The sequence below is a fragment of the Platichthys flesus genome, chromosome 5 (assembly GCF_949316205.1).
Source record: "Platichthys flesus chromosome 5, fPlaFle2.1, whole genome shotgun sequence".
Classification (NCBI taxonomy): domain Eukaryota; kingdom Metazoa; phylum Chordata; class Actinopteri; order Pleuronectiformes; family Pleuronectidae; genus Platichthys; species Platichthys flesus.
This window is the reverse complement of record NC_084949.1, coordinates 12,154,100-12,179,262: the sequence shown is the minus strand read 5'-3', so window position 1 is coordinate 12,179,262 and position 25,163 is coordinate 12,154,100. Positions and strand designations below refer to the sequence as shown.

The 25,163-nt window shown below is 41.3% G+C and overlaps 1 protein-coding gene across 3 annotated transcripts in view; it reads right to left on the bottom strand.

The window, feature by feature from the left end:
• The window catches only part of helz (helicase with zinc finger), a 49,313-nt gene that overhangs the window by 8,923 nt on the left and 15,227 nt on the right, over positions 1-25,163 (bottom strand). For 2 of the 3 annotated variants that reach the window (XM_062386952.1, XM_062386953.1), the window contains 20 exons: positions 24,345-24,500; positions 23,861-24,131; positions 22,033-22,159; positions 21,690-21,902; positions 20,779-20,909; positions 18,619-18,657; positions 18,200-18,379; positions 15,669-15,770; positions 14,072-14,250; positions 9,490-9,608; positions 8,269-8,414; positions 7,688-7,835; positions 6,144-6,327; positions 5,211-5,439; positions 3,873-4,173; positions 2,358-2,403; positions 1,358-1,545; positions 880-1,084; positions 701-783; positions 59-572 (listed from right to left, as the gene is read on the bottom strand). In XM_062386952.1, coding sequence (XP_062242936.1) covers positions 59-572; positions 701-783; positions 880-1,084; positions 1,358-1,545; positions 2,358-2,403; positions 3,873-4,173; positions 5,211-5,439; positions 6,144-6,327; positions 7,688-7,835; positions 8,269-8,414; positions 9,490-9,608; positions 14,072-14,250; positions 15,669-15,770; positions 18,200-18,379; positions 18,619-18,657; positions 20,779-20,909; positions 21,690-21,902; positions 22,033-22,159; positions 23,861-24,131; positions 24,345-24,500 — 3,561 coding nt within the window. The remainder of the gene's footprint in view (positions 1-58; positions 573-700; positions 784-879; positions 1,085-1,357; positions 1,546-2,357; positions 2,404-3,872; positions 4,174-5,210; positions 5,440-6,143; positions 6,328-7,687; positions 7,836-8,268; positions 8,415-9,489; positions 9,609-14,071; positions 14,251-15,668; positions 15,771-18,199; positions 18,380-18,618; positions 18,658-20,778; positions 20,910-21,689; positions 21,903-22,032; positions 22,160-23,860; positions 24,132-24,344; positions 24,501-25,163) is intronic. The other variant, XM_062386954.1, reaches the window with a different exon arrangement.

Below are 25,163 nucleotides of genomic sequence, written 5' to 3'. Positions count from 1 at the left end.
AATTAAAATATCTATACTTAGCAGTCTAGTACTAAAGTAAAAGTTATAGTGTACTCACCCAGACCATCTCCCATGGTCCCTTCTTGTCCATCCTCCCCAAAGCTATTGACCCTGTTATGCTGTGACATGCCTGGGTGGTGGCCTCCTGGGTGGCCCATTGGAGTCCTAATGGAGCTACCCATCTCCTCCACCCCTCCAGACTCTGAGCCATCCATAGTTGGAGACTGGACAGCCCTGTGAGGCGGTATGGGGCCACTGAAGAAGGAAGCATTGTGGCTACCACCAGTGAAGGCAGGACTGAGCTGTTGCTGCTGCTGTTGACTCTGCTGGGCCATCACCGGGTGCTGAGGCTGACTGACCCGAAATGGAAGCCTGGATACTGGATACTGTGGGGGGAAGGGTCTCCCACTGGTAGGATGTGGAGGAAAGGCGGCGTTTGGTGGTGCCAGGTGGTAGTTGAGGGGTCTCTGGGCAGCCGAGGGATCTTTTCGATGGAGTAGAGCATTGGGAAATCCAACTAACCCATCTGTCTGAGAGTCTAGACTTCGACTTTGGCCTGTGTCTAATTCTCCCTGCACCAAAAATATGAACAGCAATTAGCAAAGGCATTACAATTAAGGTTTTCGCTCAATCACAAAGCTCTTACCAGAGTTTTTTAGCTCTGCTAATGTGGGTTTATATAAGAACAGAAATAGCTTGCCTGTTTTTCCTTCATGTCAGTGGATTTCCTCTCTGGTGTCAGGAGACGGCTCTGTTCTGACTTTGTACATGCTTCTAATTTACCTAAAAGGAGGCCAAAACCAAATTTGAACCATTACATTGGTCTTTCTGATGTCATTAAATTACAGTTATGTGTAGCAATAAGAATCAAAGGCATACCATTTCTTATGGGGTCTGCCTGAAGTTCCTTGTCAGGGCTGGGCTGACCAATGCCCAGAGGAGAAGGGTGGGTCACTCCACTGTAAGGGATGGGGGAGCCTCGATTTTGAGCCTGCAACAGGTTGAAGTTGTAGGCCATGGCTGCAGGGTGGCTCATGATGCGAGGGTCCACGGCAAAGCGATTCTGGTAACCTGGCCAAGGCAACTAGGGAAAATAAGAACATATGAACATTATTGATCAGTGGACCAAAGAAGTAACATGTGATTGGTAACAACTGTATGAATTGAACATGCAAAGCAAAAGACTACTGCACAAAATGTTCTATGTTAACTCCATAACAACATAAATGAATATCTACAGTGAGTCTCAATGCATTATGATATTAGTTAAGTATTGCTGTGTTGATAAAGTTGGACATTAGCTCAGTACACAGGCTTGTATTATTTATTTGTTTGTTACTCGAGGCTTAAAACTTACAGGCAGAGGCATGGACATGACCATGTTGCCGCCATACACGGCTGGAACATAGAGGATACTGGCGCCTGTATGTGGATCTATCCTCTGCACAGGACTGGGCGACTTGCCCATGGCAGCTGGTGTACCACCTAGGGGTGGGGAGAATGCCCGAATAGGGTTTCCCATCAGCACGGCTGGGTTCGGTTGAACTGCAATTGAGGAAGGTGGCAATTAGAGAAGGTGACAATGTAATACAAGGTAAATACATATGGTTCTTAGCCATTTTTAACCATAATGTTATGACGCAGTGAAAGTAGGAAGATCGCAAGCTCATAGCCTGGGAAATGTTGACTTTACTCTGTGACTCTACAGGAAAGGACGGCAAAAGATTTTGCCTTTGATCCACTTTGGCATGAAGGACAGGAAGAAGTAATATCCCTGGATTTCATTTTAATTTTTTTTTTACAGTTTAGTGCTGACAAGCTGCACTTGTAAGCGCTACAGACAAACTGATATTATTCCCCTTGTGAACCTCATATTACATCCATGCTGTGTTGTTCCAGCTGCCTCATATTAAGCTGTCAAAAAGCTTGTTTGTATGCATGTCGTGAGACAGAAAAACTGAAACTTTGGAAATAGCTCTGCTTTAAAACTGGTCCATAATATTAAAATATAGTAGTAAGGACAAAAGAATGGAATTCTTTGTACAAAGTAATATTTATGAACATCTTCATTGATCAACCTTTTTCAGTTTCACTGTCTCCTGTCTGTCATCTTAAGACTTGTTGAAACTTACTTTACAGAGGGATGAGACGACATGGTTGTGCTGCTTTATATGGAATGGATTTTCAATAGCACACTTAATCTACGCTTTCAGCTGAAGCTCTGTCTGCATATCTGAACAGAGGCAGCCTGTCATCTGCTGCATCTTTGCCTTTGTCAACAATAAAGGACGCATTTTCCCAATATGGCAGCCATCCATATCTAGATAATCAATGCGGGTCATGATGGGTACACTCACCATATCCTTCAGGTGGCAGGTGCTCTGTGTTGTTTGCATGTTTCCCCTGTAAGAAGAAAGAGTCATTAGCAAGTGCTGAATGAAGATGAGACCATGTGGAGAAGAGAAGAGATTCAACACAATGTGTGAAGTGTGGGACAAAAACGCATCTGGCAACTTTAAAGGAAAACAGGAACTGGACATACAGCAGCTGCAGGATGGTCCCGACAGTCCCACATCTGTCACAACAGCTAAAGGAGCATATTCATATTCATATTAATATGTAATGACAATGTTTTCAGTTTTATCTTCCCTCAGAAATTACACCAAGATTGTGCTGATGATCAACAGAAAAGGTGCAACATCACTACAAAATTGACTGAGAAATTATCTTGAATCAATAACTGAACAGTATCATTTGGAATTATATAATGTTCAAAAGCGAGGTATTGTTTGATATTGGTTGTGAGGAATATGGGAACATTTTTGCTTTACCGAATCCACATTCATCCGCCAACACCACATGTTTTGATCAGAAGCTACGTGGAGACAGTTTTAAAGTTTGCAAATTATTCTATTATTAAGTGACATTTGAATGAATCGTATTTTGTCTGCATACATCACGCATTAACGAAAGATATAGACGCCAAGAAGGGTCTGACCTTTAAATTAGGAACAGGCTGTGTATGCTGAGAGAAACAATATTCTGCACACTGTATAGAGGTAGCATATTGGTCTGTGAGTTACATAGTAAGACTGAGGTGAGTGAGAGAAAGTCTGTGTGTGTGTGTGTGTGTGTGTGTGTGTGTGTGTGTGTGTGTGTGTGTGTGTGTGTGTGTCTGTTTCTAAAGTCGACTGTCGCTGCGGAGCTGCGGCTCATTAGGCCCAGTGGGTGATGGCAGCAGGTCGGCAGCTGTGGTGATTTTGTTAACCTTTACCTCAGGGCAGGAGGGAGGACAGAAACACAAAGACATTTCAAACTAAGCAAAACAATCAAGCGACATCCTTCCGGCAAACCTGCGATGCCAACTTCCTATCTATGATGTTTTTCTGGGGCTGAAATGATTGACCAAGTAATTTCCTGTGATGAATATTAAATTGATATATTTTAATAGATGTGTTTTGTACCTCCATGTGCAAAGCTTTTTAGAATCTCTTTCCTCTCTAAAGAGAAGCACCAATTTATCCCTGATTACTTGTTTATCATTTCCACCAACAAGTAAGTGCTTAGCCAACGGATTATATTAAACACAGAAAAATCAACAACATTAGAGCCTCTCAGAAACCAACCTTTACCCGTTCTAATCTTTTTCAAGTAATTTCTCGCTACACAGACTGACCTCCTCCTCCCGGCTTAGAACACTCATTTATTATTTTAAGTATAAAGGATATAGCAGAATTAAAGTCTCGGTCATACAAATCTGATGACGTGAACATTAAATTAAAAAATGGGTTGGTCTTTGACAGAAATTGAAATTGCCCATTAAAAAAAAATAAGAGGATGCAACAGTTTTTACTTCCTGATTAACATCTTACCTTAGGTGGTGACTGCTGCTGCTGCTGCTGTTGCTGTTGCTGTTGCTGCTGCGGACCCTGCTTGATGGAGGCGGGCTGTGCGTGCTGAGGATGCGGATGGTGGTGGGCGTGTAAGGCCTGCGAAGAGTGGTGTCCCTGCAGGGGTCTGAGGGCACGCGGGATGAACTCCGGGGCCAGTGGGTTGAGGACATAAGTCTTCTTGAGCTCCAGGGCCTCGAGTTGAGCCTTGATCTGCTCAAAGGTGATGCCGTGTAGGCTCGAGTTTTCGTGGCAGATGGAGACAAAATGCTCCCAGAATTTTCTGAAAAAGGAGAAAAAGGGGAAACAACAGATGGAGAAGTTTTACTTCTGTTCCGCTTTATCTCTCCTCGTTTGCAATCACTCTTTCATGGATCTTATTGTTGGTTTTGTCTTGCTGGCAGTGGAACAAATTACTCTTTGTGGGGGTGAATACATAATACTGTTTAAAACACTCTTTGCAAAAGCAAGTATAAAGATGAGAGGGAATAGAAATGAATCAACAAAAAGATGAAGTACACATAAGGGAGTGGGCAGAGATGGCAGAGACCCAAAATATTAGTGCTAACATTTGTTCTCGTTAAAGCTTTCATTTGACATAGAAAATAATAGCAATTTCATGGTAAGTTCTTTTAGTTTTAAAACATGCAGTTACAATCCTGTACATAGTTGTGTACTGACAGGATACAGTACAAAGTGTAGCTTGTCCCATAACTAGTTCATTTTGTAAAACACAGAAGACAGCAGCCGAACCCACCACTTCTTACGTTACTCCATATTGACTGAATCTTAACACTTCCTTCATCTACATCACTGACCCAGGAACTTTTGCTCCTGAGAGGAGCTTCCAAGTCAGGTGAACAATTCGTCCGCACAGGACATATCAAATTAATTGCTCTGTCTCTGCTGGCTGACATTTGCAAACAACCACAACAGCAAAGGACTTGGAATCTCCCAATGACTAGCAGAGACGAAACAGACAGTTGCCATGGAGATGGAAGGTGGGGAAGGGGTGAGTAGATTCAAATGGAGAAAAAGATCAGCGGCCAATGGGGAACTAGATGACTGCAACTAAAGGCTGCAGGAAAATTAACACTTGTCGATGTGTAACCTGAGTAAATGGGTCGGAAAATTAATAACTAACTAGATTACCTGGGAATTGGGTCATGTCATGCGACTCTACAAGTGCCAATTCACTAAGGCAAACCAATGTCATTAGATATCTTGTTAAATGAATCGTTCATTATAACTATACTTAATTGCATAAACATCTGTTAGATCACAGTACTTTAGGTGTTAAACAAAAGTGCTTCCATTTACCTGCAGCGCCCAACAGAGCACAGTGCTATGGGGTCTCCCACAACTGCAACCAGGGACTGGGCTCTGGTGATGGCTGTGTTGAGCAGCTTGTAATTGGAGAGAAAGCCATAGTCCAGGTCCTCAGTCGAGTCTTCGACCAACTGCTCTTTACGCTTGATGGCCGTCTGTTTGTGCTTGCAGGTGTGCCGCGTCCGCACAGTGCTGAGGAACAGCACCCGGAACTGTTTACCTGCAAACAATGATATTTTAAGTTCTCTGAGAAGTGCTATACAAAGACAAACATGTTGCTACAAGAAGCAAAGACCATTGAAGTAACATTATTTTACTAGTTCATGTTTTCAAGCAGTATTCCCTTAACTATGAAATAACTCTGTGTGTGTGTGTGTGTCTGTGCTTGTGTCTGTGCGTGTGTGTCCACATGTCTCATGTGTGATTAACAGTGTGTAAATGATTGTTGCAAAGCAGCTGGTTGCAATAAGTGGAAGCTACATCGGACTGAAGCAGAGGAGAGGTTGGTAGAAGAAGCCCTGACTACTTATACAAGGACTTGATGACGGGCAATATGAACACTGATGACAGCAGTAGGAGAGAGAGGAGCTCTCGCTGTAGGGACACACAGGTCTTCTCACAGTGATGTGTGACACAGACTTCACAGAAAAATAATAATGAGACCTTTGGGGATTTAAAGTTTTTGGATTTGATTGTCTGCCACTACTGTTTTTTTTTATGCCTGACCACAGCTCTTTCTTCCAATTTCCCATGCTTTGAATAATTATGATAAAGACCGTCACCTTAACACATCTTAATCCATGGTTTCTTAATTGTGCTTGCAATAAACTACGAAACATTTAAATTTGATTACATAACTAATATTGCAGATTTGTTTCTGTTTTTAAAGGATTTCTTTATTGAATGGTGTGTGCCGTTTCTCACCTTGGACATTGAGCACTCTTTCCACGCTGACCTCGTGCATTCTCTTCTTTCGGAGCTCAGCACGAATGCGGAACACCTGGTCAGCGTACGGCGACACCACTCCGATGCTGCCGTCGTCCAGCTTCCCCCAGGACACCGGCCACTTCTTGCGCAGCTCCTCGACTCGCTCCACGATCTCAAACACCTGAGGAGGCGGAGGAACAACATGAGGGAGAGAAGACACAGTGAGGCTCAAACGCAGGGTCTCGTCACATCATGATCACTCAAGATCTGAAGGTTTTCCATTTTCAGAGTTGACCTAAAAAATCTTGAAAATTCCGAGCTACAATGTAAAATTATTTTGTGTCAAAAGTTACGAACATGTACTAGAATAGTCCATCAGCCTTATTAAATCCTTGTCACTGATGCATCACAATCGTAATGACAAGGTAGAAACCGTCACTTAATGTTGATATTTGGGTTTCATATCAGTCCTTCAACGTGTCAATATAAGCAAAGACTAACAGGTTTCAACTTCATGTTCAGACTATTGGTATACTGTGGGAAGCTTTGAACTGTCAGGGCATTATTTTGAAATACTGTCTTCCACTTGAAGCTCATCAAAGACACTCCCGAGAAAAACAAAACAGACACGCTTTTGTCAGAGCATTTTAATTCCACAAGATTATGATATTGTTGTAAATGCTTTGACATGTGTGCCGTGTCAGAGGGACGGGTGGTAATTCGTTTGGCACTGCTGACAGTTTCTGAACAAAGTCAACAAGCATCCATGTGTTAATTGGTTATAACAAGTCAGGAGAAGGGTGGATTGTTGGACCAAAGCTAAGTTAGTCTGCAGAGAGACCAATCACAGGCTCGGACTGTCGGTGAATCATGCGTAACGACTGTCAAAGCTCTTGGTTGGTCTCCTAATGAAGTTTATGGGTTTCAACTTCAATTAGGATATAAAGATAGCAGGATCTCCTATCTATTATGATGAGATGAAATAAACAGTGCTTATAAGTAACAGAGAAATCATTCTGCTTTTGAGTTCACTCAACCAAGCTCAACTGAATAACCTGAAAGAAATTCAATTTCACTGCATTCAAATCCCTGAATTATTTATACCAATTTTATGTGCGGTCTAACGACTTTGCACAATTTGAAAGTTATATTGCTTAGTTATAAATACACTCAAATGCACCCATTCTTACAGGTCACCAGTTTTCACTCATGTTATCTGGAAATGTAACAATTTTGTCAATTTAATTATTCAGCACACAAAGATGCTGCAGATGTGATCGGGAAGGAGATTCAGCTGTGGTGCACACACAAACCAAGTACGTTTTGGCGAAACTGCTAAACCTGCTTATTTGTGCAATTCTCTCATCAGCCAATCATGGTGCAGAGGTGCAATGCATACTATCATGCAGATACAGGCCACATGTTCTCAGAATGTGGAAAAGCATGATCTCTGGGTTGGAGGTGGCTGATATGAATATTTTCGCAACTGCAGAGCTACTGAGTTTTTACTCAGCCTGTCGCTTGTTTCTGCAAACCCATACCTCAGCGTTGTTGTAGTAGGCAGTGCTGTTCTTCTCCTGGACATCTTCTCCTCTGGCTGTGAAGAATGTCAGAGGGTAGAAGTCCTTATGGGAGGGCTGCTTTCCACTTGCCATTAACTTCCCGTCATAGAACAACTCTGATGTGTAGCTGTAGGAAGAGGTAAGAGGGATACGATATAAAATATGAAAATGTGGCATTTAAAATATGGAACAAAACCAATTAGGTCTTTGAGTCAGGTAACTCCATGTCTTGCACTTGCTCACAAAGCACGCAATTGAAATGATAGACCTGTGTAGACCTATGTGTTTGAAGAAACACAAGCAATGTAAAATACAATATGCAGCCTGTGGCATTGAGCTGAACTTCTGTTAACCTAAAAATTATGGAGATGGAGGAGAACACTGTCCTCAACACAGCCCCTTGTTTTGTCAAAGAGCTACAGCCTGCATTAACACAGACTTCTATTGCCGCCCCTCACTCTCATTTTCTTCGGAACCCCTCCACCCACCACACCTTCTCTTTAGTATCATCAATGTCAGCCAGTTTCAACACAAGGCAGTGTTGAGGCCCTCACACCTACTTGATGATAGCTTCATGGGAGCGGTAGTTCTCGCAGAGGAGGATGCGGCAGGGGAATTCCCGGGGGTAGTGCTCATACAGCCGGTCCAGCAGTGACACGTGCAAGTTACGCTCCCGTGCAAACTCGCTGTACACGAATGGACTGAGCTGTTTATCGAGGACAGAGAATGGCGGGGAAGAAAAAAGCAGAGAGGGAGAGAGAGATAGAAAAACAAGTTAGTTTCAAAGCATTTCACAGGTACCATATTGACCACCTCGGCCTTAGATCATCTGGAAAACATTGCAAGGGAGATCTGCACTACTTTGCTTGACCAGCTGCCATGGCAATCCTCAATAATCTTCCAAAGCAGAGTAGCATGGTAAGATTGGATTCCACTTATCTTGGACAGAATTATTGCTCTTTTGTTTAGCAGAACTGAGCTTGATTTGTGACTCTTCACTTAAGTGCTTTTATTGAAAGGAGGTTATACATTTTTTTAAATCACAAACATCGACCCAAACCTGCAGACTGCAATGTGTAGAACAAGACCGTGATCTATCTGGAGCTTGAATCTGCATTCAAAAATGCCAGTGAGAGGCTTGGCAAACATAAAGAGGAGCCGCAGTCAATAAGAAAGCAAACGATCAATAGAGGCCATGGCCCGCATAGACAATTCGGCTTCCTCTTGACCCTTGAATGGATGACTAACTTTTGTCGTGGGAGAAAAAAGGAGATGAAGAAATCTAAAAGGGACACATCCTTCTATTGAGGAAAGTGTGAGAAAGTGTGTGGAAAACGAGAGATGGGCACAGGTGAATCTGTTTTTCTCTGATCCACGAAAGAGTATTAATCAAAGCAATTACTGCATGGCAGACTCTTGCCTCATCTTCATCCACTGCTTACTGGTAATCCTCAGCACTTTCAATACCTCATGTTGGCCCAGAAAGCTGGACTGACGGGAGTTTAGGTTTGTGTTGAAATGGCTGAGGTGGTCTCCAGAACCACTGCACTACAGTGGCTGCTGTCTGTTCTTTTGTATTTGAAGCAGAGTTGAGTCTAATCTTAAACAACGCACAAATGCCGCTGCTCTGTTCATACAACTTTTGTAGGTTTTCATCATGGTTTATTTTAGGAACACAAATAGAAGTCTTCAAACATCTGAGACAATGGCCCCAAGAAATAACAATGTGGATTTTCATAATGTGGGGATTTGCAGACTAACTGTTGAGTGTTTGTATTTACCTGCATATGGTCCCCAGCCAGCACGATGCGAGTGGTCTTGCTAGCTAGAGCAAAAGGCATGATGGTTTCACACTCCATGGCCTGGGCCGCTTCATCCAGTAGGAGATGACTGAAAAACCCTGCAAAAATGGCACACCCACATCAGTTTAGAAGTTGATAGAAGCCGTCAACTGTTACCTATCATTCCCTGTTGAGATACTGCAGTAACCCAAACCTCAGAAGTCCTTCTACAGGATACTGCTTAGATGTAACTTGTGCTATTACTATTTAGTAAGAAAGTACATGCAATTTCTCACATAAAACCTAAAAATAAAATCCCAGTGAATATACTTGAATCAGATGATTCTAAGCAATAACTAGACCATTTTCGGGTTAACATTTTTATAACTGTTACATTGGCAGATTGTTGATGAATTATTTAGTTCAGCAGGAACATTAAAGCCCTGTAACTGTCAATAATGCTCTGTGCTTTGTCCCTTTTCCCAACCTCTCTCTTAACCAGCAAACCAAAGGTAGTGTTTTGTGGACGTTTTGAAAGGCTTGAGCTATACTCTAACCCTGATTTCAAAGGCTCAACTGGTGCTCGGCAGTGTGAGGGGAGGGGATGAAACAGCATTGCAAATGAGTGCTGGAGCGGGGAGCGGAGGAGAGAAAGACTGAATATCAACCAGAAAACAGCCTCTGAAGCCCCAACACCATTTCCACAAGAAAATGTATGCAGATATGAAATGCAACGGTTGGAAATAACTGAATAAGCGCTGTGAAAAAACCTAAAGACGTGGAACGATTTAATTTGAGGCAGCTCACTCCTTAGTATCAGCCTTTTAAAAAAATTTAAAATTGATTTTTGCCCTGAACTATAAAAGCTTCAAACCTGTGTTATCTCTGAACTATGTGTACATCCTTGAAGCACAGGCTTGAACCTACACTTTGCTGCATTGCCCTGTTACTTGTATGATGCAGAACTTAAACAACTGAGTTTATCTAGTAGAAGTTATGAAGTGAGAATTGCCTGCGAGTGATTTTTGCCAAAACAAAAGTACACATGCGCATACGAGGGGAAATGTCTGTGAAATCTTAAAAACAGACTAAATACAATTACAGTCGATACTTCTCAATTATGCAATGATATCTTCTCCACTAATGGGTTGTTAGATATAATAAGGACTGCTCTCGATGACACAGAGGTCACTTATAGCAATGATGCAGAGTAATATGCATGCAATTACGCGCATGGGTAAAATCTCGATAATAGGCATAAACTTCAAATCATGCCCTTGAGTAATCTCTTAACATTGTGTATAAATGAATAAGCAGCCAAGTAGCACAGTGTTTCATTGTGCTGCTGACAGGCGCATCAATTCAGACACTGCTATTAAAGCAATGCTTTGAGCTCTTTATTTCCCTGTCTTGCTCAACAATGCGGCCGAGGGGACATCATGTAAATGTGCTTCTCCTCGTATCACATTGTTAATTATTGAGGCCGGGAACTTTTGTTGACCTCTCCGATAAATTGTTGTCAACAGGAGACCTGATGCATCCTGCCTCCTTGCTCTTTTACTTCGATCCACATGAACACGTAACGGCCAAATAACGCTCACAAATGATGTACATGGGTCATTACAAATGGGAATGTTTCCCCAGGCAGGGAAGTAGAGATTAGGAGTGAGGCAGACACAGTCTTTATGAGCACCCAGAAGAGAAAGAGGCCGACGTGAAGCAAAATGGAGCGTAATGTTTCACCTGGGACGAAGATGCCTTGGGGAACCAGTCTCTAAACAAGAGATCCAAATTACATTTCTGTGGCTACTATCTGTCACCGGACTAATAACGGTGTTTGAATTTGGACAAAACAAGGCAAAGATTGTACGGGATAATAAAGCAGAGGTGAAGGTGATTCGGTGGAGAGATGACGGTGGACAATAAACCCCTTCACCTCAGACACCCCGTCTCTCACATTTTCCCAAGCACAGTCTCCTTCAACCCTTTTCACACACAAAAAATATGTGATGTCTGAGAATGAAGGGATCAATGCAGCTATCAATTCATCATCACATAAACACAAGCTTCTTAAAGATCCGGTTTGGAGGATGTCTGACAAATGCAACTGAAAAATGGGGTTAAAGAGGGTAGCACTGCATTTTCCTACTCTGCACGAAAAGAGCCTGCTATATGATATTGGAATGTTGGTGCCATTGGTGAAAGGACATGTTAGGCAAAGGAACTGAAAATTTTAAGCAGTTTTGTGGAAATGTCTAATAAGCCCACAACTTCAAATCATTGAGCAACAATGAGCTCAAACTAATTATTAACAAATTCTTCCTGATACTGAATTCTCTTTTGGGACAACCCACTTTCTAATTCTCTCCACTCATGGACCCAAACCTTGAGATCCAGCAACCAGGAACATCATCACTACCATCTGACATGAGAACGTTCACCAGAGAGACGCAGTACCAGCCAGAGCATTAGAGAGGTAAGCGTGATGTGTTCAATAATTTAGTATCGCCCTAAAAGGATGTTAAATTAAAATGGCCATTGATAGGAAAAGGTCCCCGACTGAACAGAATGAGCCACAGTCTGTATCATCAGGCTGCAAGGTCCAGAAGCCTCCAAACAGATCGATATTCACCTGAACCCCTGGTGCATGTCTCCTGGAAAGTGAAAATACAGCACCACCTTTAGAAATGTCTCTGCTGTAGCTTCACATTGATTATTTTAAAGCATTTTGTTTCCAGAGAGGTTTATTTCACAAATTAAATTTCCTTGTGCTTCCTACTGGCCTGTGACTGGTCAGTAGATGGCTACATGGAAGGGATTTTTTCATCGGCTTTGGGATTCAAACAGAAAATAAGTTGTGTCAAACAAGTTTGCGATGATTACTGATACACCACTTTTCAGATTTCCTAATTACAATCACGAAAGGTTAACCACTTATAATAAGTTATAAATTAAATACACCATCGTCATATGACTTCCCTGCAACAAAAGCTTCTAACTGCATGGGGCTTTAGATAAGAGAATGAACAGGGAATTTAATCTGAGAGATAAGAGTCGCTGAGAAGGGACCCTGCTGCTCAAACGCTTAGTTGAGCAGACAATAAAAAAAACCTGGTTCTGCACATGACAATGAGATTAGCCTCTTTGCAAAAGAAGAAAACCAGGCATGTCAATTTTACAAAAGCCAGGTCACATATGGTGGCCATAAAGAATATGAAAAAAAACAACAGGAATTAGTTAGCAGCATAACCATCTTTTTGGGGGCACTGCTGTATTTGAGGTGGGAGATTTGTTATTGGTACTTAGTAGACTCGCCAGCTCCCAGTTGCCTCGTTTCCTGGCCATTTTCATCACTGTTGAACACCAGGAGAACACTACAGATGAAACGTTGGGAGGAAGGCTAATGATGTAAATTACATTAGAAGCAGATGGTGTTCCCAGGCAACAGACAAAGCCCCCCCTCGCTGACACATTAGAGACGGTTATTAGCATACACTGACAAATTGGTTTGTTTTTTTCTGTGCCTTTTACCAAACTTAAATGTGTTCGATTCCACTCTAAATGGCGAGTCCCTGCCAACTTTGGCTATCAGAGTCACTGGGGATGACTGAAGAACAGGAAATTAATGCACCGGGCCACGTCTGCATAATGAGCTTTAATATTTTGTACCTTGTATTACAGATAAAATGTTACAGGCCTAAAGTAAACGATATCTGACAAGAAAATGCAGCCTTTTGTCTGAGTGTTGACGCAATTCTATTTCAATATTTGAGCCTGTGGTTTTTACTGCAATTGAGAAGTATTAGTATTTTTAGTATTTCCTTCACCACGTTTACGTAAAAAAAAAAAGGTGAATCAACCTATCTAACACAGAAACAACTAGAATGGGACTCAGAACACATAGCTCCACCAAGGCCCAACAGTGCGCTTTAATTCAATATACTGTATAGCTAAGCCAACAAAGCAATGCAGATCATGAAATCATGTTTATCTATTGCAGAAGAATGATGGGTTGCTATAAAGATAGACCAAATTAAAGCCCAAAACCTATTAACAAACATTGATATTAACCAAATTTACGATTCGGATATTAATAAATATCAGTCCCCAAAATATGTTTCATGCATTATTCACAAGGGGGGAAAACAAAAGCCTTGTCTTGCAATGTTAAAGAAAGTGACATGTCTTGATTCAAACCAATCCTTCTGTAATAAAAAAAAAAAAAACGACCAACCAACCAACAAAAATGCCAATCAGTAGAGCAGCGCGCATTCCTCCACAAAGGCCCAAGAGTCCCTTCAAATTCAGTTAAACCGAACTTATTTTACACATATTTAAATGATTTTTCTCATCAAGATCCACGTTTTTCCCAGAGAAATCATTTATCCGAATCCCTTCATTGATTTTGGATATTTAGACGACTTTCCCTACTAATTGCAGAACCATCTACTGTAAGATCTGCACCTAGTAAACCTGCCATACCGAAACAATTCTTAGACAAAGGACATGGTGTTAAAGGACAGTCACCAAGCAGCCTCACTATCCTAGAGACTAACAACTACTATTTCCTCATAGGACTCACCAGGCTCCAAGTCAAGCTGGCAGAGGTACTGGGAGGTGCTAAGGGTGACCACCACCACACGGTGCCTGAGGATGTCCTCCCTTGTGGGCATCTGGAAATTGACCCCTGTGTGGGAGACGAGACAGTACTGCTGGACCACTGGGTTGACAGTCTTCACCCAGCGGTTCCTGAAGTATACCCTGGACACGAGGAGAAGAAAGGAAACGATTAGCAGAGGTACACCTAGGGGAGGATAAGAGCAATTACTTTGGTAGTCTGGTACTTTGGTAGAATACCTTAAAAACATTTTTTTAATCAGAACTATACAATAACTAGTCTTCATTTAAAGTCTTTGTTAAATTAATTTGATCCATAAGGGATATGCAAAGGTTGTTTTAACATTTTTACATGACATATTCTACTTTCTTTGAGAAATAAATATGAAAAGTTGGACATGATATTCTGTGAACACCCCAGGTCTGGAGAATTCTGACTGTCAGACAGCCAGGAAGTAAAGACCTGACAGATTATCTCCTGGGGATGTTGGTAAGTCCCGTTTCACAGCTGACCCCGAAATATTCATACTGGCTTTTTATCCTTGAGTGAGTCCACTCATCCTAGCAGAGACGAGGGGAGCTGAGAGACGAGTTTGCTGCAGTGATTATGGAGGACTTCACTGGAACCCATTGAAATCAGCCTGCTCACTCATGTGAAACAAGCCAGTTGATTGCCCATATGGTCCCTAGGCTTGTGTGTGTAGACACGCACACAAACACACAGCTGTCATGTTAGGTCCTGGCTGATCAGGCAGACGTTACTTTCCTGTGCTTTGTGACCTCTGGGGCCGCTTGAAATGTGACCTCCGCACTTCTGCAGTGTATGCAAGGTGAGTGTATCTGTGTGTGTGTGTGTGTGTGTGTGTGTGTGTTTATTGCCTTAAAGCAGAGGGAAAAGAGGATAAAGGCACATTTCCAAATTCAGCCTGATGTCTGCAGGCCAGCCCTTGAACTATCTCTCTATATTATGTATGAATTATTCTGACTGCAGGCTTTTCAAGGATATTGGTGTATATATAAATGAGTCTCATACAAATTCTCTCTGGCAAGGTGGACTTCAGCAACCTGGACGACCACTAAACACAAAATATCCAATTTAACTTTCTGTCTATATTGAAGCATCATTATGGAACTGATTGACCTTAAAATTGGACGCAGGAGACAACGAGGAAAATACACTGCTTGTTCAAATCCAAGGCAACTGTGTGCTTTGGGGGGCTGTAGTCCTAAAAGCTGAGAGAAGTGACTTTTAATTAAAAGTCATAAATCACAGAATATACTGATTAGGTTGAGACCAGCTTGGAAACTTTCAACCGCAAAATGAAATAAGTTATCGTTATTTTTAAATCAGAAAGTAACTTTTGTTTCTAGAAAAGCTGGAGGAAAATTAACTTGCCCTGTGCTTCCAATGCTTAATGTCAGGTTCTGGAGTCTTATTGGCTACTTCAGGGGACTTCTTAAGATTTTAAATTAACACAAAGACCATGCACATACAAAGGGCACAGGAAGCATGTTTCTGCCCTTAACCACTGAGTCTTCTTTTGACAAATGTAATTCCTTACCTGAGAGGTCTGGCGTGTGGATTGCCTGCTTCGACGTAAGGATGAAGATAGTCCTTAATGTAAAGGTCAGCCGCGCTGTTGGAGTGGGTGCAGATCAAGACCCTGTAAAGGCCAGAGACATAGAATGTCAGACATGAACCATAATACGCAGCTCCTACAATACGCAGAGGGAGAGATGTCATGAACACGCAACATAAAACCTTGGGTGGTGAATACATTCTCATTGACCTTGTTGCTTGTAAAAATTGCCCAAGAGTAGAAGCTTTTAACAGGAATGTTGTCACTGATTGTGACAGCTGCAGGAGCACAGATGCTCTGACAATTCACCGGTTCTTTTCCAAGAACACCACTCAACCATCCAAACAGGAGGACAAGGAGGTCATAATCAATTTGATGCGAGTGGTTGTGTACATGGAATGGACGTTTAATCATGGGTCAAATTTGAACAGGTCAAGCTAGATAATGCTGACTATCTAACCTGAATTAATGTGCTCGTTCTCTTTAATGTTTGCAACTGAAGTACTAATACTTTATTCTAACACCAATGCATACTCCATGGCTTTGCTTTTTTAGATCAACAGTGACTAGATAAAATTCTTATTGGACAAAATGCCAATTTACAGTCAATTATTTTTATCCCTAACAGTGACTACAATGATGTAGACAAACAGCAATGGGAGCTCTGTTGTATAGTGACACATTCAGAGATAGGTGAAACCTGCGACGCTCGCTTTTGAGCACTGAAACTGTGTAGTAACACATACTGGGTAAACCTGACCATGGCATCTTCTTCACCATTTTTAACAGTTTGATGAGCAGGCAGTACAAGTCCAGAGGGGTCACCTCCCCTTGTCTTAGCTTTTAAAATATCTATAATTCATCCTAAATGGGTTTTGAGTGAAATGAAAAATGAATATTACATTCTAGCACATTTCCAAAGCCCTTTTTTTACATTACATATATACATCCCTCTTTCCCTTATCAAAGCACTAAATGTTAGCTTGTGTTCAGGGGACACTGTCCAAGGTTTTCATAAATTTTTCATAAGAACCAGGGAAACAGTTATGTGATTATGCAACATCGCTTCTCTTCAAATACAAGGAAATGCATGATTTCCTTTGGGTATCTGTAAACACTGAAGGAGCTCACTAATGATGAGAATCCTCACTAAAAGAAAATGCTATCTTATTTTGTTACACAACACCATGCGAGTGACATAACTTGATGGATCAGATTATGGTTTGCATTCAACATTCATTTCAGCCCAGGAAATGCGTTGATAATCAAACTATCCATGGGCACTGACTACAAATGACACAAATACATCCAAATGACCATGCACACACACACACACACTTTGCAGCTGAGTCTTCTCTTAAATTCAAATGTCAAACCCAAGAATGTTATTGGCCCGGGGCAATAACTGAGGTGACTGCAGATCCCAGCATCCCCAGCCAACTCCACCACGCCCTTTGACTGACCTCTCGCCATCTGAAGCTTTAGTGAATGATTCCAGTCGGCCAGTCAAGTTCAGGCAGGTTCCCTGTCGGCCATTGCAATTTCAAAATAACTTGGTGCAAATTATTAACCCATTTAGAGAAATCTGACATGTCGTATCAATCCTACCTACTTTTAATAGAGGTCATTCGCAATATAACCCTCTGAACTAGAGACTGACTTCAAAGAGTCAGAGAAATCATAAATCCTCTTAAATTCCAAGATGCTGCAAGTCTGGTGAGAAAATAACTGCTTTAGACTAAAAGGAACTGAACATATTTGTTAAACCACATAATGTGGATAACGCCGATGTGCAAGCCAACACACACCATGAAATCATTGAGAAATGTCAAGCTGAAAGTTCAACAACAATGTTTTCTCTGTGTTTGCATCTCTGTTTGGATCAACCTACAGCTGTTAGCGGCTGCTTTCACAGCTGATCCTTGCAAAACACTCAGTTCTAGTACAGGACTGACTGAACTAAACCTGATAAATCAGTTTCGAATATTGTCATCATTGTCCTCATCACTACCATCTAACATGAGATGCAGAGTCAAGAGAAGCATTTCCATTCATCACATTAGAGAGGTTAGTGTGACATACGTGTTCAATAATCCAGGATGGCTCTAGAAGGATGTTATAAAAACTGAAATGGCCCTTGATGGGAGTGAGATTCCCCTTGAAATCCATAAACAGCCTCAAAATGACCATAAAGTTTAATCATCCATTCTCTAAATCAGCAAAAACTGAGCATTACAATCTTAATAAAAGGTAGAATTTTTGCAGGGATGTTGTGTTACACTACACTGACATGACAGTGCTTTTCTTTACAACATTATTTGAAAGCTCATTTTCCACAGGTCAAAAGAAAAAAAAAAACATCCACCAGCTCCTGGCTTTTGTCTGAAATAGGATACAGTCTGCAAATTTGGGTGTTAAAAAGGTATACGATATATATTTGCCCAAATAGAAGACTCTCACCAAACCACCCAGGATTGCCAACAGAGGTCAAAATGATATCAATATGCACGCACCTGCTTGTTTCCTGGCGGAGGATGTGTTTGACAGCCTGTGCCAGGGTGAACGTCTTGCCGGTGCCATACGGCCCAATGATGAGGACTGGGGGTAGAGGGATGGAGAGGGGTGTGGTGATTGCCAGTATGGCCTCTTTCTGTTTGGCATTTAGACGGGGGTCCAGCTGCTCATCCCACTGCCTGAGGGTCAAGAGAGGACGAGGAAGTTATTAGGGGAATTAACAGACTTTAGTCAACTTTTATTGAACATTTAGAATTGATTTTCCATTTTCACACATTTAGGTAAAACACTTCCGCATAATCAAGTAATAGCCTTTAAACATGAGAGAAATTCTGCTCATTGAATTAACTTTAGTGGGAAAAGAGATAAAGTAAAAAAGACAAATTATTGCACAGAATGAGAGGAAATGTATGCTCACACAAGAGAAGGTGTGGTGGGTGAGCTGTCTGGGAACGAACTGTGGGTGGATGTAAAAAAGGGAAAAAGACTATTGACAAACAAACTCAATAACTAGAAGCTCTTCCTTTAAGGGGTTCTTCTTCCATACTCTTTGATATATCATTAGAAAAACATACATGGTATTAATAAGTTATGCAGGCAAAGCTTTTGGCACACACACAACACAAGAGGTAAGGTGCACAGAGTGACAGAGACTAGCACACACAGTGTTAGATTGCTGTTGATGAAAAATATATAGTGACAATTATTATTTTATTGCCCATCCATAACATAAAAGAATGCAGAGTGTACTTGTGTGAAACAATACAGATGGGGAACGGAAAGGGATGCACAATTGTGACTTCATATACACATACACACTCGAGCAAGTGTGAGTTATTGTGCATGTAGTGGGTGTGTGTTTGTCTCCTAGCATCACTGTCCTCATTACGAAGGCTTCGGCATCAAAAGCTGTGAATCCACCAACACCAATTGATTGAGCTCCAGCTATGACATAGTTGGGGGGCAGAGAGATACTGCAGTGTTCGAAAGTGAGTGTGTATGCGTGTGTATGCGCGTGTCTTTCTGTGTCGATGTGTGTGTGGGTATCATACATACGCGTGTGTGTTTATAAGAGAGATTATTGATAAGATCAAGGGGCATGGTAAGGAATGATGACGCCCTCTAACAAATAAAGATGGTCTGTCTCACGATCAATGTATTGTGTTGAGCTTCCGTGGTAGTCGCACTTTGTATAGTTTCCATCATCACTCTGACATGACTAATTAGGACATCTTAATTCTCAATGCCTGGAGTAAGAGGCCCACCAGCTCATTTATTACATCTTAAAAAAAAAATCTAAACCAAGATGCAATGCTTTGACCCAGAAAGTTTACTTTGAAGAACTTAGTACTTTCGGTGCGAAGGTGTGAGTTCATATAAGAAGTTCTTCTATCTTGGGTAGTCTAATGACATCACCACTTTGGGCAAATGCCAACTTTAAAATCTCGGCTGAATTCACTCCTTGGTCTACATTTGATAAAACTTCCTCACTTATCCAATTAAAACAAAAGTCTACATCAATCATATCCTGGAGCAAGAGATAAAGCACCATTCTGAAAAATAGTAAGACTTTAAATTAAAGCATAAAATGGACAGTTAACATTAATAATCTATATCTGTTATACGTCTATATTTTGAGAACCGATCCTACTTTCAAATCCACAGACTTTGAGCACCAACATAAAATCAGTACTCAGCCTTCTGAGGTGTAAGATGTAGACCGGAGAGGATGGCATAGTTATGAACTGCTGTTTATACGAAATTTATTTCGCTCTTAAAAAAAAAATCTAAACCAAGATGCAATGCTTTGACCCAGAAAGTTTACTTTGAAGAACTTAGTACTTTTGGTGCGAAGGTGTGAGTTCATATAAGAAGTTCTTCTATCTTGGGTAGTCTAATGACATCACCACTTTGGGCAAATGCCAACTTTAAAATCTCGGCTGAATTCACTCCTTGGTCTACATTTGATAAAACTTCCTCACTTATCCAATTAAAACAAAAGTCTACATCAATCATATCCTGGAGCAAGAGATAAAGCACCATTCTGAAAAATCTGAGGGGATTATATTTGACTTTGGCTCTAGTCAATAAAGATTACTACTCCGCTCCCCTCACCTGTCTAACTTCAGCGAGATATCTAAAGCTGCAAGGAGCTGCCGGCGTTTCCGACTCACCGCCAAGTCAGCAGGGTGAGGGATATTCAGGTAACTCTGAAATTGATGTGGTGTCCCCTCTGTGAGGGTAAGTTAGTGTGATGTGCAGGTATTAAATGATATTCTGTATAAATGAGGATCAGCAGTATTTATCAGACACAGAAGTGTGTAGATGCTCCGTACACACATCTCTCCTTGATCTCAAAATGATATGAATAAAACGTGTAGCCTTCACTAAATATCTTACAGTAACATGAAAGATTTTGCCATGTGCAGAGAGTAAAAGGATATTTTCCTTGACTTAATTTTATTATTTATTTATTATCACTTCTATATTTACTTCTGTTGGCTGCCTCAAATGTAAAACTAATTTCATGGCTAGTCTGAAAGATTTGAGCACGAGTGTGTGTGTGTGGAATACGCACCTGTTTGGACTCCAGGGGATGGTGGGGACAAGGCCAATGTCAGGGAAAAGGATGGTGTTATCTTTGATGCGATCGAGGGCATAGTGCATCTCACAGAGCGGCAGTCTGTTCAGCTGGAACTGGAGCTCCACCTGACACAGAAGAAACACCCAAGCGCTTACAACGAAGTCTGTTCGAAGTCTGTTCGTATATTTAGACACAGAGTTTGATTCCACTTCTGTGGGGAACAAAGACAGATGTCTAACAGTGGTATTGTTAAGTAAGCAATGACAGAAAAAACTAAATATAATACAAAGCAAGAGGGAGACCATCAGGAGGCAAGCAGGGAAAAGACCGATGCAAAAGAGTGAAGTAAACAACAAACATAAGAGCAGGAACTTCTGATTTTCCAAGAGAGAAAGACAGGAAATATCAAAGATGTGTGAAACATTGCGAGAACCCACAGACGAGATAGGGAAATTAGTTGGAGCACATAAGCATGCAGAAGTATTGTATGCACAAGAATAAGAAGATTATGCTCCCACAGTGATAGAATGAGGGTTGTTTTGATAGCACAGAGCCTTGTTTCCTCTTCCGATAGCTGAGGGGGCGAGAGATATATAAAACCGAGGCTGCTGAAGGTAGTCTTATTTAATAATGGGAGATTTCTATGAAACCAGAGAACCTGAGACAAACAGTGTAGTCAGTGCACACACACGTTTTCTTGGAAAGATTGACTTCTTCTGTCCTGTAACTTTTTCATTAAAATGCTAATCAAGGGGTTCCAAGACCACAACATCTGAGCAAAAGGAATCATGAGCTGGATGCTAACAAAATTTGCTTGTATTACAACATCGTTCAGCAGCATTCTACACTCTGTTATTTCATATCCGGTCCGGACAGCAGGACAAAGACACAAGTGCAGCCAATACCTGTAGTTCTCGGTCGGATTGTAGCCCCAACTCCTCAACGCAGTCTTTGCAGATCCGTAGGAAGATGTAGTCCTTGGTCTTCTCCTCAATCACAGCCTCGTAAACTCGCTCTTTGACCCCTGGAGGCGGCTTGCAGCTGACCCCATGAAGGCCCAAGGGGAGCACGAGGACCGAGTTCACCTTGGTCATCACTAGCCGACCAGCCAGTGTGTCCTAAGATAAGGGGGACAATGATATTCAAGAAAGCTGGCTAGCAGAGAACTAAGAGGCAGATATAGTATTTAATACATAAAAGGCATAAATAAATGTGATAAGTGTGGAATGTAGGTGCAGATGGAGTTACCTCGGAAAGTGTTTCAGTGAGTTTGAAGCGTGCAAAGAGCTGTCCGTTTACGGCGTACTTGGCTCCAACCGAAATGCCGGTCAGCATAAAGCTGTTAACCAGCTGGAGGTTCACTTTGATGTTAAACCTGTGAGGATGATAACGAACATTTGGTTATGTTTTAGCAGACCTGTGTTATAATACAAGATCCTGTAAAAAAGAGTAAGGTTCGGTTATTTATTTGTGCCCGTAGGTAGATTTGTTTTGCAGCCCCACAAAAAGGGTATCCATCCAAAACACAGCTCAAAATGATAACACACTGACAGAAGACAAGACCACAAAAATGCTAAAATGCTTCTCTATCAATAGAAAATTGGATAAGATCAATGTGCAGATGGAGCTATAACCTGTTCAAATTAACAATTGCAGCTGGAACTAAACTATTCCCAGAGCGTTTTGTTTTACCCCTTGGGACTACAAGCCTTCGACGTAATGGAGCTGGCTATCCTCTGTAACTGTCTGGTGCACAGGGACTTTACCCTTGTCTGAGGCTCACCAATCAGCGAACTGGTCCATTTCACAACCTGAAGTTCTGTTTCTATGCATCAAAGACAGGGTACCAAACCATGACACACAAGAAAATCATAAAACGGATTCAACATGGCGGTGTAGCAATTACGATATTGTTATCGATAAACTAGTACCAATATCCCAGGAAATGTTGGTGAGTGATGCAAAGGGGATTCCTTCCTTTTTACCATCATCTTAAAAAATCATCACAATTTTTTCTTAAATGTAAGGTCACTTAAATAAAGCAGTATTAGTGAAGCAGACACACAGACCTTCAGATAAAAATTGGGCAAAGCTTCATTCATGCACATATTTGGTGCAGATTTTTAGCTCTTTTGATAAAATGTCCTTTCACTTTCCCCCAGACATTTTAAGATTGCCCCTCTGATCTCCGCTGAATTCAATATGATGAAATAGGAAGCAATATTGTCAATGAACTCTGACGGATGATTGACATATGCAGACAAGTTACCATTGCAAACCATTGGTGATGCACAACCAAAGGGACACTCGATTGGTTAGGGTTTTGCATCAGCTTTCTCTCTGGACTCGGGATGTCAACATTTAGAACAGCTGGTGCCTTTTAACCATCAAGACCGTCAAATGGAGTGTTACTAGTTTCTTTCAACAATCAAGAAACAAATGTAGTCCTGAGATTATTCAGAGTGTTAATCTAATAGAAATAGTCCTGAGTTAAAGGTTAAACTATAGGTTGCATTTACGTGTATGGAGTAAGCTTCCATGAATGGTTTAACGCATGAGAGAGATCATTCATATGCACATTGGAAGTGCAGAGGATTAAAAGAACATTTCCTCATGCAAGTAGGAACACAAAGAGATCCTTTATCTACTTATTTTCCAATTCAAATGACACCGTCTCTCACAAGACACGATCTAATGAAGAGCAAAAGATAAAGCATCCACTGTAATTTCTAAAGCAGGATGTATGGAATTTTAAATCAAGGGGGAAAAATCTAACCTTATTCTCCTCACCTACCTCTGAGGATTCAGCTTGGACACAAATGGCCGTAGCACTGTGTGTGAGCTACACTCTCTCACGTAGCAAATTCCCAATGAAGGACAAGTCTGACACCTTGTGGTGATATTTACAGCCTCAGACAAGCTCCATCTTGGAACATGCATTATAACAATGATTATTTATTCTGAGTAGTCAGATTTCAAATAATCATTATCTATAAACCTAAAAAACAGCATAAGAGCCAGTTAAAATGTTTTCTTGACAGAAAAGCTTGAGGGACATGAAAACTTGTGTACTCACTTGCTAACTTCCTTATACTGCGCAATCTCCTCGATGTACAGCAGGTCATGCAGCCGGGCCTGGTAGTTGTCTTTGGTCAGAGTCTTGTCCAGGACCGACTGGGTGAAGAGCTGGTCGGCCGACAGAGGGATCTGATAGCGGACAAGGAGGCTGCGCTCCAAGTCAGCCATTGAATCATTAGGGGTGAATTCTACAATGGTCTTACAGGAGGGGTCCCAGCGCTTTGCCGTCATCAAAAGCTGCTGCCTGGCTGCCATCAAATAATCTAGGTCTGTAGAACAAAGAGCGAGGGGGCAAGTAAAATTAGTAATTAATGTACCTTCTTGTTCGATCCATTTTCATCTACACTTTAGACAAAAATATTTTAAAACGATTAAAGGCTAAAAGTGGTACAAATACTAGGTTAGAGACTAAGAATAACGGATGCCTGGATTTTTATATATTGACAAAATGTATGAAACACGAGCTCCTTGCTTTAACATACCTTCAATAGAGGCAGCATCCACCATGATCCGCTTCATCAGCACAGGTTCTGAGCCAAAGTCAAAAACAACCGTCTGCCTGAAGGTACCAAAGATCTCTGTGCTGAAGCTCACTGCTACCTTGTAGTAACAGTTGTCCAGCCCGTTGTCTTCTGCCACTGTCAGAACAGCAAAGATGAGTTTAAACATTTAATCCACATCAGACAAAACACGGGACAAATATAAGTAACATACACATGCAAATGGACCTTGGGAACAACACAGTTTGCAAATTATTCCCTGTCTGCAACTGCAACAACATTCAAATAAAAAATAGGCCCAATACATCAACTAAAACACAATGTGGGAAAAGTCATCATGTATAGATTGCAATATTCTGTAATCAAGAATTAAATGCATTTGTTAAATTATAAATATATATATGTAGTCTATACAGTCTTGGATCTGTAGTTATTCTGAACTGAACTAAAGTAAGAGACTTGGAAACCCTATTCATGTCATCCAGTCCCAAAACTGCACAAACCATGTAAGCACATGAGATGTGTTCTTTGTCAACTGGCCAACACATGTTAGCTCGCCTACACAATAAGAAGTCTGAGCTGTGCTTGCTTTTGTTTTTTTTGGGAGCAGTGCCAGGAACAACAACATTATTACATACAGTATCCCTCTCTGGAGAACAATGTATTATGTCTGAAATCTCAAGATAGATTGTCTCCATTTAGGTTTCTCAGTCAGTTTCGAAAGGTCTAAATTCAAGCTGTGGAGAAAAGATCGGGTAATATTCTGAAATCTAAGGGAGAGATCAAATAATAATTCCTGAT